This window comes from Oryzias melastigma, linkage group LG14 (assembly GCF_002922805.2).
Source record: "Oryzias melastigma strain HK-1 linkage group LG14, ASM292280v2, whole genome shotgun sequence".
NCBI lineage: Eukaryota > Metazoa > Chordata > Actinopteri > Beloniformes > Adrianichthyidae > Oryzias > Oryzias melastigma.
In genome coordinates, this window is record NC_050525.1 from 1,602,359 (window position 1) to 1,619,700 (window position 17,342).

Below are 17,342 nucleotides of genomic sequence, written 5' to 3' on the forward strand. Positions count from 1 at the left end.
ATGGTTAGAAAGCAAGCAGAGTGGTAGATCTTAGGAACTCTGGTGAGACAGGCCTAGTATCAGATTTGTCAAGAAGCATTCTAACAATAAAGAAATCAAACAAGCGCTAGACCAAACTGTAACAGGATCCTGTTCCTCATGTGTAAAATGTTAATTTAGAAGACGTTTGGCTGATAATCTGAGTATCACTACAGTTCTAGTCTTTCTTGTTGTTGCTAGGTTTGGGAATTGAGGGCTTCAGATGTGTTTCTAAAAAAGGGAAATAAATAAACGTCGTCTTTAGGTGCAAATATTAATGTTCCAAAGCTTATAAGAACAATTATCTAGTATTCTCTTTTGTGGTGGAGGTTTTGGTGGTGGTTGGTGGTGGTTGTTCCAGCTATTGGTTCATTTTTGGTGTGGGAAGAGTATGAAGAAACTCAAATGAGCAGTAAAACATCTAGACCTAAAGTCCAGTTACCATGAAGAACAGAATCCTGTGATGACATGAACTGGATGGGTCCTCACAGACGTGGAGATTTACTGTAGATTATATACCAGATGCATTTATTGAAATGTGATTTCAGTCGTTCGCCCACACTGTTTGGGGAAAAAAAGCTAATTTAAAAGAAGGTAACCTTGAGCAGCCATTCTAATTTGATGACAGACATGCAGAATGCTGATTGAATACTTGAATATTAGATTCTCTTATCACCCACTCTTTCATTTACACTAAAACCATTTGCTTCTCCACTGTCTTTAAGACCGTGAAAGTTGTTACCTTGTGTGAAACACTTCTGACTGTTGCCACGGTGACCACACAAGACAACTGAGATGAGGAGCAACCAAACACAACTACCAAGGGAACAAAACTCCAGCATATATAAATATTTTAAATTGTCCAGAGGAAACTTGTATCTTTATTGTTTCCAGTTCATCAGAACAAAATGAGCTGTTCTTTAGTTTATGATGAACTTAATGTTTCTTGCATCCATCAGCTTGAACTCCCTAAATAAGTCACCAGATGCTTTATGACTTAGAATCATTTTCATGCTTGAAGTTCCAGCAGTGTCTTGAAATTGAATCATGGCATCTAGAGTGAGAAGATTTTACGTCTAGATGCCATGACTCCACTTCTAGACAAAATCATGTGATTTCCGTTGATCGTGTAAACACCGCACTGTCATATCAACACAAGACTGCTGTTCTGTATTTCAGGATCTGCTGGAATTATGTTGATTGTGCTATATGTTGAAGAGTTGCAGTAGTTGAAAGAATGTCAACAATAGAGCTAAAACTCTGGTGTTTAAGGGTTAAGTTTGTGTATTTAAGGATTTTTTTTGTCATGTTTGGAAAATACTGCCAAGGAGCCTTCTGGGATGTAGAAATACTTCAATGAGCCTATTTGTTTTCAATATATAGCTTTCTACTGTATGTCTTTCTATAGGAAATACAAAAGCAGTTTTTGTTGCTTTGGGCCATGCCCAGTACATAACAAAATGTGTTCAAAATGTCAGATTGTCTTTGTTCAAGATAACCCTACCACTGCAACTACTGTTTTGTTTTTTTTTTTTGCTTTTTTTGAATCCCTTCTTGTTTTTGATGTTGTGTGTCAACAAGTCTGCTCTACGTTCTCTCTCCTTGTAGCGTCTGCGTGTGAGCTGGAGGCTTCAATGAACCCAGTGGTTTTCTTTAAGGTGTAACAACAACTGACAGTTTGTTGCCTTCAGCCGCCTGCAGGGCTCTCACTCAGGAGCTTCTACAACACCTGGTTCCATGCATCAGAGCGAAGAAGGCACTCCAGTCTGCAGGATCGGGGGGGGGGTTGCCTGTTCAAAGGAAAAAAAGAGGAGAATAAGGATGATCAGTCTTCTTATCTTTAACAACAGCCTTATCTTGATGTCCTGCTGCTGTATCCTCCACACAGAGGACAGGAAGGGACTGTCTGTGTTGTTACACCTCCACAAAAACCTCTACTCCCACTGATTTAGACAGGCCGATCACTGGCTGAGAGAGAGAGGATGTTTAAATCCACATGAAGAGGAATGGACATTTCAGCAGTTATGTTGGAGGGCTTTGTCACCAGGCCGGCTTCACCTCAGTCCACAGGACTTTCTCATTAGATCTATTTTAAAAAATGGATTGGGAATAAAAATGCCTACATAAAAGTTCAGAGGTTTATTATGCATCATAAACCTGTTTTTTCTCTAAAACTTAAGGAAATGAAACACTGCACTTGTGTCTGTCGCAAAAAATATACACATTCCCTCTTTTATTGTCGAGGTTCTGTTCTAAAAAAACAAAACACACAATAGGTGAGTTCTGGGAAGTAGAATGATACATGTTTTAAGGCTGTGAGACTCCTTACTAAACACTTTATCCACTTTTCTCAGACACGCAAACATTTTCACACTCTTCTCTCTTGTTTAAACTCTCAAAGCTTAAACCTCCATAGAAAAATAAGTCTCAGTATTATAAAATGGAAGCACAGAGCTGATCATGGTGGAAGATTTATGTAGATTTAGTGAGCTGAACACAGTCTATACCTGGGGAGAAGCACGGAGGAGCTTGGTTGACAAAGTCACCAGCCAATCAGGACGCAGAACACAACGTGGTAAAAAGCATACAAAATTATTGCACTAAAAAAAAAAATACAAAATGGCTAAACCTGGAAGGATGACCATGATATGGTGAGGGAATGTTGTAAATAGTGAGTTAAATCTGTATTTTGAACTGTAGGATCATTTATGGATATTCCAATTAGTTTTTTTATAGTTATGATGGTTTTTGTTTCTTGTTTGAAAACCTCTCTGACATTTATCTGAGGAAAGCATTGGAAAATATTAATTGGAGTTTTAAATATTCCTAACGTTCTCTTTGAATTGGTGAAACATTATTCCTGATCATGATTGGCTGAACAAAGCTCTGAGACATTTAGCATGAGTTTTAATGTGTGGTCATATGGACCTCAGATGTGTAATAACCGGAGCTGAGTGGACAGTGAGGTGGAGGTTGTAGTTTCATTGTGTCATGTGGAATGAGAAGAAGCTCCTTATCTCATAGTAAGGAGTTATTCTCTTCTTGACTCGCATTAAAATCATCCAGATTTCCTCAGACTGTCAGGAAGTTGCTGAGCTCTAAGCTCTGGGACTTTTTCCTTTGAGGACGCTCAAGTAACACAGTAGGTCAAACTGTAATGGAGTCTTTGCAGACTTCCTCATGGGTAGTTTTAAGTGAATGTTTCAGGGTTGTTCACTCTTTACCTGCTTCTTACTTTTATTTGAACCCTTGTTTGCTTCTGTATTTGCAGACGTCTGTTGCAAACCCTTTTGAGTTTTAAGGGGAGCTCCTCTCGGAGCCGTCCATGGATGAATGAAACGGATGCGCTCTGCTGATCCCGTGTCCCGGTGTTTGATCAGCAAAGTTGCCTCCCGATCACAGTTGGCTTTTTGCCCTGGGGCCAAGAACGGAGGTTTTGGTGGAGCCATGAGCCTGGGTTCTATCAGACACTTTATTTATTTTGGGGGTTGGGAGAGTAGAAAGTCTCGTGTCAGTAGAGACGGCCCATGGCTGTTCCTCACATGTGCTTTTCATTTCTCTCTTGTAGTTCATGGTAAGCTTGGAGGCTTAGAAGACAAATATCTGCTCAAATCACAAGTTGTTTTTTTTTACCAGCCCAGCCTAATCCACGTCTGTTTTGTGTTTTACTAGAAGAGTTTCTGGGGTTTGGATCTCAGGTTTTCAGCACATGTTAAGTTTCTTCGTAGTAACATCTGGAGAACACACATTTCACAACTGAAAGTGCTGAAACTCATTCGTTTGCTTTTCTACATGCTCATTGTTGACTGTATTTAAATGTTTACTTTGGTTAACTATTCTTAAGTGAATAAGAAAACTACAGTTTTCAGTTTTACACTGTTTTTGAACACAGATTCTCAATGTTTACTTATCTATAGTAGTGACCCTGTTAGCATGTCTGTGTGCAGAAACAAGCTCTTGTTTTGAAAATCCAGGCATGTTTAAGCAGTGGAAAATGTTTCTTTTAAACTTCCCTGTGAGTTACTGTGATTTTTCATTTCACTTGAGGGTCTTCTCAGTGTGTGTGCTGCTATCATCGTTGCAGCACAGCAGAGCAACCCCCCCCACATTGTTTCAAACCGGCCATGTCCCTGAGCTTTAACCAATCCTGAAGGATACCAGCCTTTGTACGTGAGTGTTGTGCTCCCAGAGATACTGGAGATACTCTGCATTGTTATCATCCTCTTTAGGTCCAGATAACTTTGCTCTCATCTCTGGGGTTAAGACTGGGATATGTGTTTGGATAAAGCAGCATTTAGTTGTTTTAGAGGTTTCAGTGATTCATGTTAGCCCAGGTCTTTAAAATTGTAATTGTCATTTAGTTCAAAAGAGTCTTGTCGAAACATTTATCTTCTCAGCTGTTAAAACCAATGGAGCAAGGACGAGGGGTTTCAGCAATTTATACATGCATATGAAAAACAGAAGACTCTCCAACAAGTTAAATATTAAAAAAAAAATCATTTGGACTGAATTGTGACGGTTGAGCAGTTTTTCATCCACATTAAAGGGTAACCAAACAGGGCAGTTGAAGGCTTCATTCTCTGCCCAGATTTGAAAAAAAAAAAAAAAAAGAAAAGTGGGGGCTGGGCTAGTGGAGCCCGACTGATCGGCAGATATGTGGCTTGGATCTATGATTGACAGTTAGGTTAGCTTCATGTAGCTCTAACACTAGAAGGCGCAGTTCTTGCACTATTTACAGCTTAGTTTTAATAGAGATACTAAGAATGTAAATATACCACGACATCAATGATTTTCTAAGCTTTAATTTGAGCCATGTTTTGTGAAAATTGGTTAAAAAATGAGGGAGCTGGCCAGATTTATGTGGTTGATGCCTGCATGTCTTACATTGAAACAGCTGCGTTCTGTTGATGGGACTCGATGCATAACGATGGCGCCTGTGCGCGCACGGCTCTGTCTGTGGCAGCGAATAGGCAAGGGCCAATCCAGTAATATATATCAATGCTCAAGCCTTTGCAATGCCCGACAGCGGGGCTGCTGGCACAGCTGAGGGTTTGTAGGTCCGGAGTGCTGCTAGCATCATAGCTAATAAAGGCTAACGTATTAAAGAAACAATCCCGAGTGAAATGTTCATTGCAAATCTGTCAGCAGGATGGATTTAAATACCAACTGCTCTCAACCTCTGTTCCTTAACTTCCAAGTCCACTGGAAAGTTGTGTAAGCCAGTAGATTTCTGACAACTGAAGGGAATACACTACGAGTCAATGCTAAAGCTAACACAACAGAATCAAAGATTCTGGAGCTGCAGACCATGATGATGTGAAACTTCTGGGACTTGCACCTGTTGACCAATCACAAAATTCATACCTTGTTTAATCCTTTAGGGGCAGCACGCAGGCAGTTTTTGACTATATTTTCTGGAATTAAGCCAGTTTATTTTAATTTGTCAAAAATTTGACGACAGCCAACAATCTGCACTTTTGAGCCCCATTTATAGAAGTCAATAGACAAAAAAAAGTTAATTTAGTATTTGGTTACCCTTTGATGTTCGTGTATTTCAGACAAATCTGCAACAGATTTCTTCTGTTTTCCATCAGGACAAACATCAACTTGCTCTAAACACTGACCCATTATAACAGGTTTTCCCCAAAAATGTGTAGACCGGGTCTGACTGCCAGCTGTCCTGTCTTTGTCACAGTGCCGTCAACTGTTTGGCAAAATGTGCAGAAGCTGGACCAACTGCTTAAATGAAAGAGAAAACAGTAGAACATCAGGGTTATTGTATGAAGAGCAAAATCTACCCATAGAATCAAGTGCTGAGTAATGGATCTGTATCTGCAGTGTGGCGGGAACAGAGTCTTAGGAACACATTGTTGATTCACTAGGTGGAACAGATCAAGACATAAGACATTCAAAGAACCTGGATGAACATTTTAGCTTGATTCTCACTGATTTAGGATCTAGAATATTTACATTTTAAATCTATTTACAGCTTATTCTGATACTTCAGCAGCTTTTTAGCAGCTTTTTAGAAATATCTGGTAGTCATGGTGGCAACCCGGCCTATGCATCAGATCATCGAGCCACGCCCCTTTTCCCTCATTGTTTTCTTTTATCTTAATCTTCTTGTTTGTTGTAACTCAAATTTGCTTAGATGATGAAAACTCCTTTCTGTGGTGAGAACCCACACTCTCTCTTCCACTGCCGCTCTGTAGTTCATATTTTCCCACACTTGTCTATAAATGGCAGTTCAGTGTAACTGTGTGGTTTACTAGTTAATTAAAGTATATTGATCTTTAAATGTAATTGTAGTAATTGCTTTTTTCCCCACAAAAGCACAGCAGGCTTTTAGTTAAGCCTGGCTTTTCCAAATGAAGTAATTAAATCAGATTTAATATTGGTGCTGTCCATGGACACGCCGCCAATTGAATTGTGCAGGCATTAATATATATTGTATCAAGCACATCCCCCATGGAGGGCTCTAAACGCCGTCAAATGCTCCATGAACCATTGAAAGTGACTGTCGTTTATCATCCCTTCATCTTTTAATGTTCAATTACGTCAAAACAGCCTGTAGGTCATCTGCATTGAGGACTGATGTCAGCTACAAGCTCCTGAAAATGAAGCTTTCATGCTGCTTTACAACGCCATCAGTTGGTTCAGTGGCTACAACCCCTGCAGCTCTCAAAGAAGGTTTTTCTCATGGAGCCCACATGGCCTCACGTGAATAATAACTGCATTAGCACCAGTCAGAACGTTTGAAATCTCTTTTGGAACAAAAACCTAATTAAAGACTGGCCTCCAATCTACTCATGTAAACTGGTGTCACTAACAGAGCTCTGATGTTCCCATGCAGACAAAGCTTCATGTTCTGGGCTCAAAGGGCTTTTGTGGATTTTCTTTTTTTTCGTCCTCCAATGTCAAAATCATAATTCAGGAATTATTATTTGTCTTTTCTAGGGCTGGCAATCACTGGGTACCTCTCAATACGATGTGATACATGACTCACGATATCGATGACATCGCAATACTGTGATATTTAGTTAAAATATCACACTTTTATAGAAGAACGCAAATTTTTTGGGAAAATATCTCCCCATTTATTTTCTAGCTTGAACACAATCATAATAAAAAACTTGTCTTATTTTGTGCAACAAGTAATAGACACTTTAGTGCAACGTTGCTGAAATCAGTAAAACTATGTCAAATTCAATGTTAGCAATAGTAAACATGAACAGCGGAGCCTCTAAAGCACATGTGTCACAGTCGAGGCCCGGGGGCCGGATCCGGCCCTCCAGATCATTTTATTTTATTGTTATTAATGACCCGATGTTATCTTGCGCTCATTTCTAACTTGTATAATTTTGACAAAATACATTTTTATGGAGAGTAAAATATTGAAAGTTATTTAAGGTTTAAGTTGATTTATTCTGGAATGATATTCCCGCCTTTTTATTATTCATAATTATGTTAAAAAGTTACGGTTTAAAAGTTAAAAAAATCATCATTCTGCTAGCTTTTTGGACTATTTTGCCATTTTCTAAGATTTCTTAGGCTAATTTGAAGTTTAACTAATATTTCAGCTACATGGTAGCTGTTTTGGCTAAATTAGGCTTTTTTTTCAGGTTCAGTTTTTTAGGTTAATTGAGCTAATATTTTAGCCGGCTATCAACTTTACCGTTTTCAGCTATTAACTTCAGTGTTTTTCGCTATCAATTTTAGCATCTTCAGCTATCAGCACTTTCACCTGTAGCTGCAAAATTCGTCTTACAGCATTCGCACTAGTATTATCACAGCTAATGCTATATATCTAATTCATAATTATGTTAAAAAGTGACGGTTTTAAAGTTTTAAAAATGTCGTTTTAGAGTGTTCAGTAAATGTTTATCCTGTTCGGCCCGTGACCTAAGGTGTGTTCTGGATTTTGACCCCTTGTGTGATTGAGTTTGACACCCCTGACTTTGAGCAAAACTGTTGTAAACCACAGAACAAAAATGAAATAATTCAAGTAGCCGCCGACACATTGGTGCCCGCAACAGTCAGTCTTGCCATCTACCTCCAAAGGAATGTTTTTACAGCCTCTTTAAACCAAAGTAAAAGATAGATACTTGGTGAGAACTATTGAGAATCAATCACAGGAGTAAATATCTCGGTATCGATTTTATGGCACACCCCTTGTTGATGTTGAAATATATGTTTGCTGCATTGTTATTGTTGCATTCCTTAAAATATGTTACACCAACAGCTGTCACTAAATCTTACATTCACAAAGTGTATACAGTGATCTCTGGCTATGTTGTGGTTCACCTTTTGGTTTAGCTGTTTCACTGATTTTTTTTTAAGATTACAATTTTGTATTTTGGATGCATGTGTTCTGCGTCCTGATTGGGTGTTGACCTGTGTTGTGTCTCCTGTACAGAACACACTCGATTTGACAAAGATCTTTGATCAAAAGCAGATCTTGCTATTTGATCTTTAATCCTGGGCTTATCTTTTTACCAAGGCTTGAACTTTGAGAGTTTAAACAAGAGAGAAAAGTGTCATGTTTATTTGAAAAAGTGTAGAAAGTGTTTAGGGAGGAGTTTTCCCACCTTAAAAATATCTGTACTATTAATGGAACGTCAAGATGACTGCTTTGATGATTTCTCCTATCAAGGCCTCATTCTAGAGCCTACTGACCATGATAAACGAGGCAACACTGTTGTGTAAATGGGCTGAAGACATATTTGCCTGTCTACAGATTAATTCATCTCTTTACCAAAGGCAGGTTTTTTTCTGTTGCTGGTGTTGGCTTGTGAGCCTGAAATAGCTGCTATCTTTATCTGACCAAATTAAGACTTTGCATTCCAAGCAATTGAAAAGCTTTCGATTTCCTGTGGTCTCTGCCGAAACCCCGAGGTACTCAGACCCGGGTCAAGAGAGGCTGGTTTGTCAGTCTGTCCCTTCATGCTTTTCCTTTCATCACAGCTTAGCCCTGGGACTTTCTGGAGGAGTACTGACAGAACCACTTCATCGCAAATGGCGCACAGGCTTTAAAATCTCCCGATTGGCAGGATTATGAGTACTTATTAAAATATTCATAACTACAACGGGTGCATGGGCCTCAGCTTTTGGGCTCCTGTTTGTGGATGTATCCTGACACCACCTCTGCACTTGAGGCTGGACGTAAAACTAATGACGAGCAATATTGGATCAATCCAGCTGTACAGGTTTGAGCCAGAATCCCATTTCGCCACACTACGAGTGTTTGACGCTCATCGTTTCTGGCACACTTAGGCGTGAGCAGACTTTGTTGCGCGCAGGAGGGAGGAGACTTTGGCCCCTCCCATTTCAGTAGTTGTATCATTAGTTTGGGCATATTCTAGTATTTGGTTTTTGGATCCAATGTACTTTGAATAAAGAAATACTCAGAAATGCAGGTTTAATCATACATTTTTTTTTTATATTTGAAAACTCTTCCAGGTGTTTTGAGTTATGATCTAGATTACTTTTAAAGAGCCTTTTCTAAAGCCACAGTTGGCTGACTGTTAGAAAATTCACTCTGACATCGGTACAGATGGATGACGATTGCTATTTTTAGGCTGTTTATCATGGTTAAAAATGAGTAATGTGTAATTAAGTGGTTAAAATATACTAAGGTAATCATTAAACCTGTTGAGCCTGCCCAAAGAGTGCAAACAATACGAAAGTGTCAATTTAACAAGCTGTGAAAAACAAGTCAGGCGCTTCTATTTTTTACATTTTCTGCAAAAGACCAATTTTTACTTTAGTAAAGTTGTCAAGTTGCTTTGGGAGTAGCTTTGGTACAGAGGTAGAGTGACTGGTCTCTGATCGTAGGTTCAGTATTCCTCCGCACCCTCATGTACATAAAGCATCCTTGAAACAGATGCTGAACTTCACATCACTCCCAGCAGCCTCTGCATGGCAGCTTTGAAAACTATTAACGTATAAATGTGTGTGTGAATGGGACTGATTTGTAAAGTGCTTCGGGCATCAAAGAAGGTTGAAAGTGAGTTACAGAGAGGGAAATGAGTGTTTGAACACCGTGTGACCGCAAGTTCTCCCACTTTCATGGAGAGGTCTGAAATTTTCATCTGAAATGCATGTCCCTGTGACAGAGATGGCATCAGCTTTTTAACAATTTGTCTGCTACTACTGCAAATATAAGTATTCAAACACCAGAGAAAATCAATGTTAATATTTGGTACAGCAGTCTTTGTGATTCCACATGTCAAACGTTTGCTGCCGTTTCTCAGCAGGTTTGCACTGCAGGGGGGGTTTTGGCCCACTCCTCCACACAGATCTTCTCGAGATCTTTAGATCAGTTAGGTTTCTGGGCTGTCACCTTTGTCTCTGGTGTCTTTATGCAGCTAACCACCTCGAACAGATACTTGTAATTAGGGCTGTCAGATTTGTCACGTTAATTACACGTTAATCTGACATGTGCTTGACGCCGACAATTTTTTTGACGCATTAATCGCGGGCTTTCTCATACCTGCCTTTCTATACCGCGCGGGCGTCCCGCCCTCCAACTCACCGGCTGCTCTCACTAGATCCCGGGCGGGTCTCCAACCTCCGAGCTGCGAGCTAAAACCGGCCGGCGCTAGGACCTGGAGAGCTCCTCCACCCTAACCCGGCTCCGGTTCGCGTCCAGTACCACGTCTGGTGGTACCGGCTCGCGTCCGGCGCCGCGTCCCGAGAGCTGCAGACCCCCGACGTTTCGAACAGCAAGCGCACCGGGGGACGTTTTAAATGTTCTGGAGGTTTCAGCGTGATCCAACCCCAGCATAGCGGTCTGTCTGTCGGCATATTCATGGCGTGAGCTCCGCTGGACACGTCGCTGCATCGAGCTGCAGCCAGAGAACGCGGCGGCAGTAACAGACTGTCAAACTATCCACAGTGTATCCCGCTTTTCTCAGTCTTTAATGTTTTAAAAAACAAAAGTTCATTGGAAATGATAAATCTCTATTTCATTTATTACTGCAGTTCAGCAGAGGAGGAAAAGATTTGGTCCTGACAAAAAATGAACATTAAAAGTGTTATGGAAATGTTATTTTTGATGTTTTTTATTTTATTTTACTGAACGTTGATTGAAGTTTTGAATTTAAAATGCCCTTCACTTGGACTTGGGCTTTTGTTAGGCATTTTATGTTACAGCCTTTTATTGTTAAGAACGTTTATCTCAATACAATGTTACAAAATAAAGTATTTCTGATTAAAACTATTAATTTTTTCATTCTTGTTTTCATAATTAATGTAGAACTGCTAAATTCCACGAAGCACACATTTTTTTTCCTAAAAAAAAGGCCACATGGTAATTTGCAATTAATCGTGAGTTAACTCTGGAAATGCGATTAATCGCGATTAAAAATTTTGATTGCCTGACAGCTCTTCTTGTAATATAGTATACTAAGAGAAGTGCAGGTGGACTACTTAAAGGTGGACTGACAGGTCTGTGAGGGTCAGAATCCTAGCTGATAGACAGCTGCTCAAATACTTAGTTGCCTCCATGTAATTCCATTTTTTGTTTAACATGTCAACATGCAAATTAGCACCATTTCAAACTGGAGATTCATTTTGTGACGTAGTCACATTTAAAGACCCACTACAAAAAAAGTGTTTTTTTTTTTGTTTTTTTTTCTTTTTTTGGGTGAAGCAGAAAGAAGTAAAACATAGGAGTAGAATAGAAGTAAAATTAAGATAAAAACCACAATTTTATATTTCTATATTCAAATCGTGAATAAGGCAGACAAAAAAATCATTTTGGAAAAGACCTTATTCTCTGAATTTTTGATGTAGGAAATACGCTGGAATTACAAGCTCCTTGCTCCGCAATGGGACCAAAGCAGGGAGGCGTTGCTTCACGCCACAACTCTGGGATGAATATCTAATGAGCTCCTGCCGCTCCGCAGAAACGACATCCCAGAAAACGTCTCAGATTTCTGCAAAAAAAACGGCATCATCATAATTAAAAGACCACTGGGAACACTTTAACAATAGAGCTAAAGTTGATAGGAGTGAGACTGAATAATTTAAGTATTTGTAATTTCCTCACCTTAACGACAGTATTCCTTATTCTGTCTGATTCATCACAGCCTTTTTTTGATTTTAGTGAAGCAAATTGATAAACCAATATTTGGACTCAAATTCTTTTTTCCCCAACAGTAAATCAGCTCTTTTTGGCACTTTATATAATGTTTGTAAAAAGATCTCATAGCTGTAGTTAGCAGTAGTTATTCAGGGTGAGGTTGAAACAGATTAAACATTTAATAAATCTTCACCTGAAAAAAATCCATTGATCTTATATTTCTTTCTATTAAAAACACCTGCCACTTAGTTCTTGGGTATTTAAACATGTATTGATGAAATTGACCTTTTTTCATTTATGTCTTTGAAATATTATTTGAAAAATTTAAAATGTGTGGAATTGTGAAGTGAGGTTGTGAATTACAGTACGATCTAGTCTTAATGTTGGCTGTGATACCCAGCTATAATATATATATACGTCTGTGTTTTAAGCTCAAAAATGAAAAACATTTTAACACACACATTTCCCAATAAGTGTATTTCATTTTGATTTATAGTGTGAACCTTTTACATGACTGAATAATACTGAGTTTACTTTCTGGATGGAGTAAAGTATAATAATGCACATGATAAGAATAAAAGTGTGGTTTTGGATTGTTTCAGTTCTCTGAATTCTTTTTTGTAGTTCAGTGTAGTTTTCTCTGAGGAATTCTAACGGCAGTATTCAGTATTGTGTTTTCAGTTTCTTCATAAATCATTTTTTCCTCCCTTTTTTATTCTCACCGCTGTCTGGGCTTCTTCGCCGTGTCTCTCTGCCATGCTGTCTCTTAAGCACCACGGCAACCTCCTTAGAGGGATTGGTTGCCAGGAGACAGGATTCTCTCCCCATTGTATGTGACAAAGGTGGAGGGAGTGGGTGCTGGGGTTACAATCCACAGGCCTGCAGAGAATGGAGGGCCAGGGGGGCTTGGCCTCTGCAATCTGTTAGGAAGAAGGGAGGACTGACAGGAAGGGACATAAAAGGTTTGTGGGGGAGTTTGTGAGGCAGTGGGTCGCAGGACTCCAGCCCCCCAGTCCCCATGTTGGGTTAGTCTGGACTCCAGATGAAAGGACGGATGCACAGCCCGCCTTCAGAGAGGCGTTTTGATGATCTGATGTTCCCCCTGCCCCCTCACTTCCCCGCTGCTCCTGGATCCCAGACGTGTGAAAACCCAAACATGCCTAAAACATACATCTTACTTATGAAATGTGTGTCACCAGTTTGCATGGATGGCTGCACTTAACAGTGATTCATTTTTCATCCTCCTCCTTGGCCTGTAATGACAGCCTCTCATCAGTCGATTATATTAGTTTGAGGGGAGAAGGCCAGTTTACTCTCACTGTGCTGCCATTACTCTAAATAAAGTACGTGACTCGCTCTGTTTAGGCCAATGATTGTGTGCTGCAGAGCTTCAGCTCAGCAAGGTCTACAGACATGCTCCAGGGTTCACATGCTGCTGATAGCAGCCTGTTACTTATTAACTTTTACATTGCCAAAAGACGCTTTTATTTCACAAATAGAGGGCAGTCATGGAGGATGAGATCAGCTATCAGCTCTGCAGAAGTTATCCTGGACACTAGCGCTTTCCACCAGATGGCAAATAATACATAAACTAGCCCTCAGCCTAAATTCCTTTTTTCCAATACATTTATAATGGGTTGGTGTCTGCTTGTGTTTGTGACAAGTGTTTTGGGATGTAATGTTTCCTATCTGTTCATGTGAAAATGTTTCCTCTGTCAGTGTTCTGCTGTTGACCTACAGGTCTTCTTCATTCATTCGATCAGTGTCCAGAGAAAAGCTCTCAAAAAGGTTAAAACAAATGTTTCAAGCAGCTCATTTGCTACAGACTTGCTGGTATTTGAGGGACATAAAGGACCAAACAAACTTCTGTGCTCTGTATGAACAAAGAATGCAAAGTAGTTTAAAAAAATCAAATTGAGGATCTGCAGGGGCAGCTGAAGGTAATGCTTTTAAAGTGGCTTGCTCCTCCCTCTCCCCATAACAACTACTAGGTACTAAAGGTGACAGTCCACAGCCAGCAGCCGGAACTCGGCAGATGTTATGTAATCGAACTCTTGAGATTATGAAGATGCATAAACAGGACAGATGGAAGTAGGTGACGGTACCATTTTATTTTTAAGCTCTATGTGCAAAACTCATCGCATTTGAATGCACGCTGCTGGTTAAACCAACCAGGGACTTGGGTATGGATAGTTTCCTCACGGAAATCCCATCTGTTTGAAAATTGATCATTGAGGAGAAATTATTAAATACGATTTGTTTCCAGCTAGGATTCTATGACACCAAATCTGTCATAGATCGGAATGGAGCTGTGAAGGAAAAAGCCTGGAGCAAGATTTGCACCACTTTAACATTTTGCACCAAATTTCTTCCAACTGTAGGTAGCCGACAAGTGGTAGTAAGCGCTAGAAAAAAGCGGAAATGCCCCTCCCTGCTTGTCCAGTGTGAACGTTTAGCATGTTCTTGAACGTGCATCACATGCCTGGTGTGTCCGTAGCTTTAGATGTACCAGTGAACAATAAGCCTATCTCCTGAAAGGATAAGCAGGAAGTAGCTCTGTTTCTCTGTTTTGTCCCTGCACAAACAGACCTGTAGTTGGTTTGTGGTGTTTGCTGATTAAAAACAAACATCAGGCTGTGCAGTTTCCTGACAGAAATAAATGGCTCCAGAAAGCCATTTACTGACTTCATTTTTCTGTCAGAATGCTGTTTTCTTGTCAAGGAAATGTCAGTAATACATTGGGTTTTAGGGACGTGTGATAAATTGACCCAACTTTCACTCATGCAGACAACAAGGCAAATATCTGCGTTGACAGTGATGGACGCGTGTTTTGTTCTGCTGCGTCTGAAGGTGGTGGTTGCTCCGACTCCGTTCGTCAGAACGCAGCCAATGAAACTACCAGCATGCAACTCCAGTGGCCAGAATTAGTTTTTGGTCCTATGACAACATGTGACGACTTCATCCTCCATGAGCTGGATTCCCGTTTCTGCCTTTTGTTCAATATTACCCACAAACCATTTATGCCACCAGGAACTATGTATGCATGTTTTCAAACTAGTGCTGCCACAAACCATTATTTTAATAGTTGACTAATCACTGACTATGTTTTCTGATTAGTCGACTAGTCGGGTCATGGGCAAAGTGGATGTAAAACACACATCTTAACCTTAGCTTTAAACTAACTACAGATAAAGACAATAAAGATGATAGTTTATTAAACTTTTAATAAATCCTGCAGCCTCTGTCCTTAGTTTTTGGTATTAAAACAAGATCAAATCTAATGAGGTTGGCATCTGAAACAAAGAACTATTTTTCACAAAAGATAAAATTTTGATCACACTGTTTCACATAGAACCAGAAAAGTTGCATTACCTGCAATAAAGGTAGCATTGAATGCTTTTTGCTGAAAGTAGTTGCATTAATTGCTGCAGGGATTTTTCTGAAAATTCAAAAACTGTTTGCAAAATGTTAAACTTGCTAAAGACTGGAGATTTTATGAAAGAACTAAGGGAGCACTGAACTTAACCTAAATTTCTGAAAAATGTATAGTAAATTTGCTTTAAAATCCCTAATACATTCCAAGTTTGAAAAAGATTTGAGCTAAACTCCAAACTAGCCCAAAAGACTTCAGTAGATGCTAAATTCGCCAAAAAGCTAGTTTTTTGCTTAAATACCAGCTAAACTCTAAAATAGCCCAAAATTCTTCAGTAAACTAAATTAGTCAAAGACGTTAGCCTGTAACTAAAAACGGACCCAAACTCTTAAATTAGCCTATAAAAACCCCAGAAGATGCCAAATTAGCCAAAAAAAAATGTAAACATAGCCCATGAATATGTTTAAAGGTTTGTTGCTGATCAACATAAAATGTTGAAATTTGGAGACTCTCATTGATTTCCTGTGAAACATCTTTTGTTCAATATTTCAAAACCTATAAAGTTTATGAATACCAAAAATACAAGCAGTAATGTCCTGAACGAGCTCAATGTTTTAATGACAAGATTGATGAAAGTGTGATTGAGTTTTTAGATGCTGAAAAACACACAGAAAGTAGCAGGAGATTTCACTAAAGTGCTTTTTTCAGCATCACTAAGCATTTACACACAAAAAAGTATATTTTTTGGTGCTTAACGCTCACAACTTTGTTCAACTTTTCTACACTCTGACTTCATATAATATAAAGTAACGACCAATCAACTATTAAATTAGTCGTCGACTATTTGAATAGTCCATTAGTCGACTAATCATGCCACCCGTACTTCAAAGAAGGATTTTATTTATCTATTTCTCTCCTGTTCAGTACTTCTTTAAGCGGCTGAATGTGTAACGACTTGCTACCATATAAACGGATGCTGGCTGTGATATATTTGTCTGTAGTTTGCATCTGTTTTTGAATACTTACAGAAACTATCACCTTATAAACGACACAAATCGACAATCTTTTTAGCTTGTGTTTAGGATCATACTGAAAACAGATGCTTTGTAATTTTATTTTATCATTTACATGATAAAATATAAATATTTACTAATACTAAATACAGTTTTTACAGTATGTTTAGAATTTTTCCACAGATGCAACTTTGCTGAGTCCAAATATCCCCCATTTGGAGTGAGGACATTCTGATCTGAGGCAGAAGTCTGTAGTTTCCATGCCGGGTCTTTCTGCTGAAAAAAGGCTGATCAGACACATGCTGACGTTTTGTGGGTCGTACACGGTCTTTACTGCTGTAAGCTGCTCTTCACTTACAGAAGGATCTTTTGTGGTTGGTTGTGGCTCATCAGGGAGTACAGCCTCATGAGTGACGTGTTGTTTAAAAGCTCTGTTAGGAGGAATGCTCTAATCGTGTCATCATACCTGCAGAAAAGTGTTGTTGTCTGCAGTGTTTTGCATTTTTCAGCTTCAGCTTAACCATATTGTGCTTGTTCCTCGTTCTTGTAGGTTTTGCCTTGGGTCTGCAAATCACATCTCCAGGAGGGTCATCCATAGATAAACCCAGTGGAGGGAGTGTGTCACTAGACTGCCAGTTTGTACTGGCCTCTGGTGATTCTGGACCACTGGATATCGAGTGGAGCTTGGTGGCCCCTGACAATCAAGAAAATGATCAAGTGGTATGTGCTGATGTTCTGTAACGTCTTTTTTATACTTTCCACATCATGATTCAAACAAGTTCCATAGCTGTGTTTCAGTCTTATAAACCGTATAAAGCCGCACTCATGGTAGCTTTTCATGAACCTGTTGATC

The 17,342-nt window shown here is 39.4% G+C and overlaps 1 protein-coding gene across 1 annotated transcript in view; it reads left to right on the plus strand.

Annotated features, from left to right (window-relative positions):
- The window catches only part of cxadr (CXADR Ig-like cell adhesion molecule), a 46,550-nt gene that overhangs the window by 12,616 nt on the left and 16,592 nt on the right, over window positions 1-17,342 (plus strand). The window contains exon 2 of the mRNA XM_024266173.2: window positions 17,040-17,209. Within this exon, the coding sequence (XP_024121941.1) occupies window positions 17,040-17,209 (170 nt within the window). The remainder of the gene's footprint in view (window positions 1-17,039; window positions 17,210-17,342) is intronic.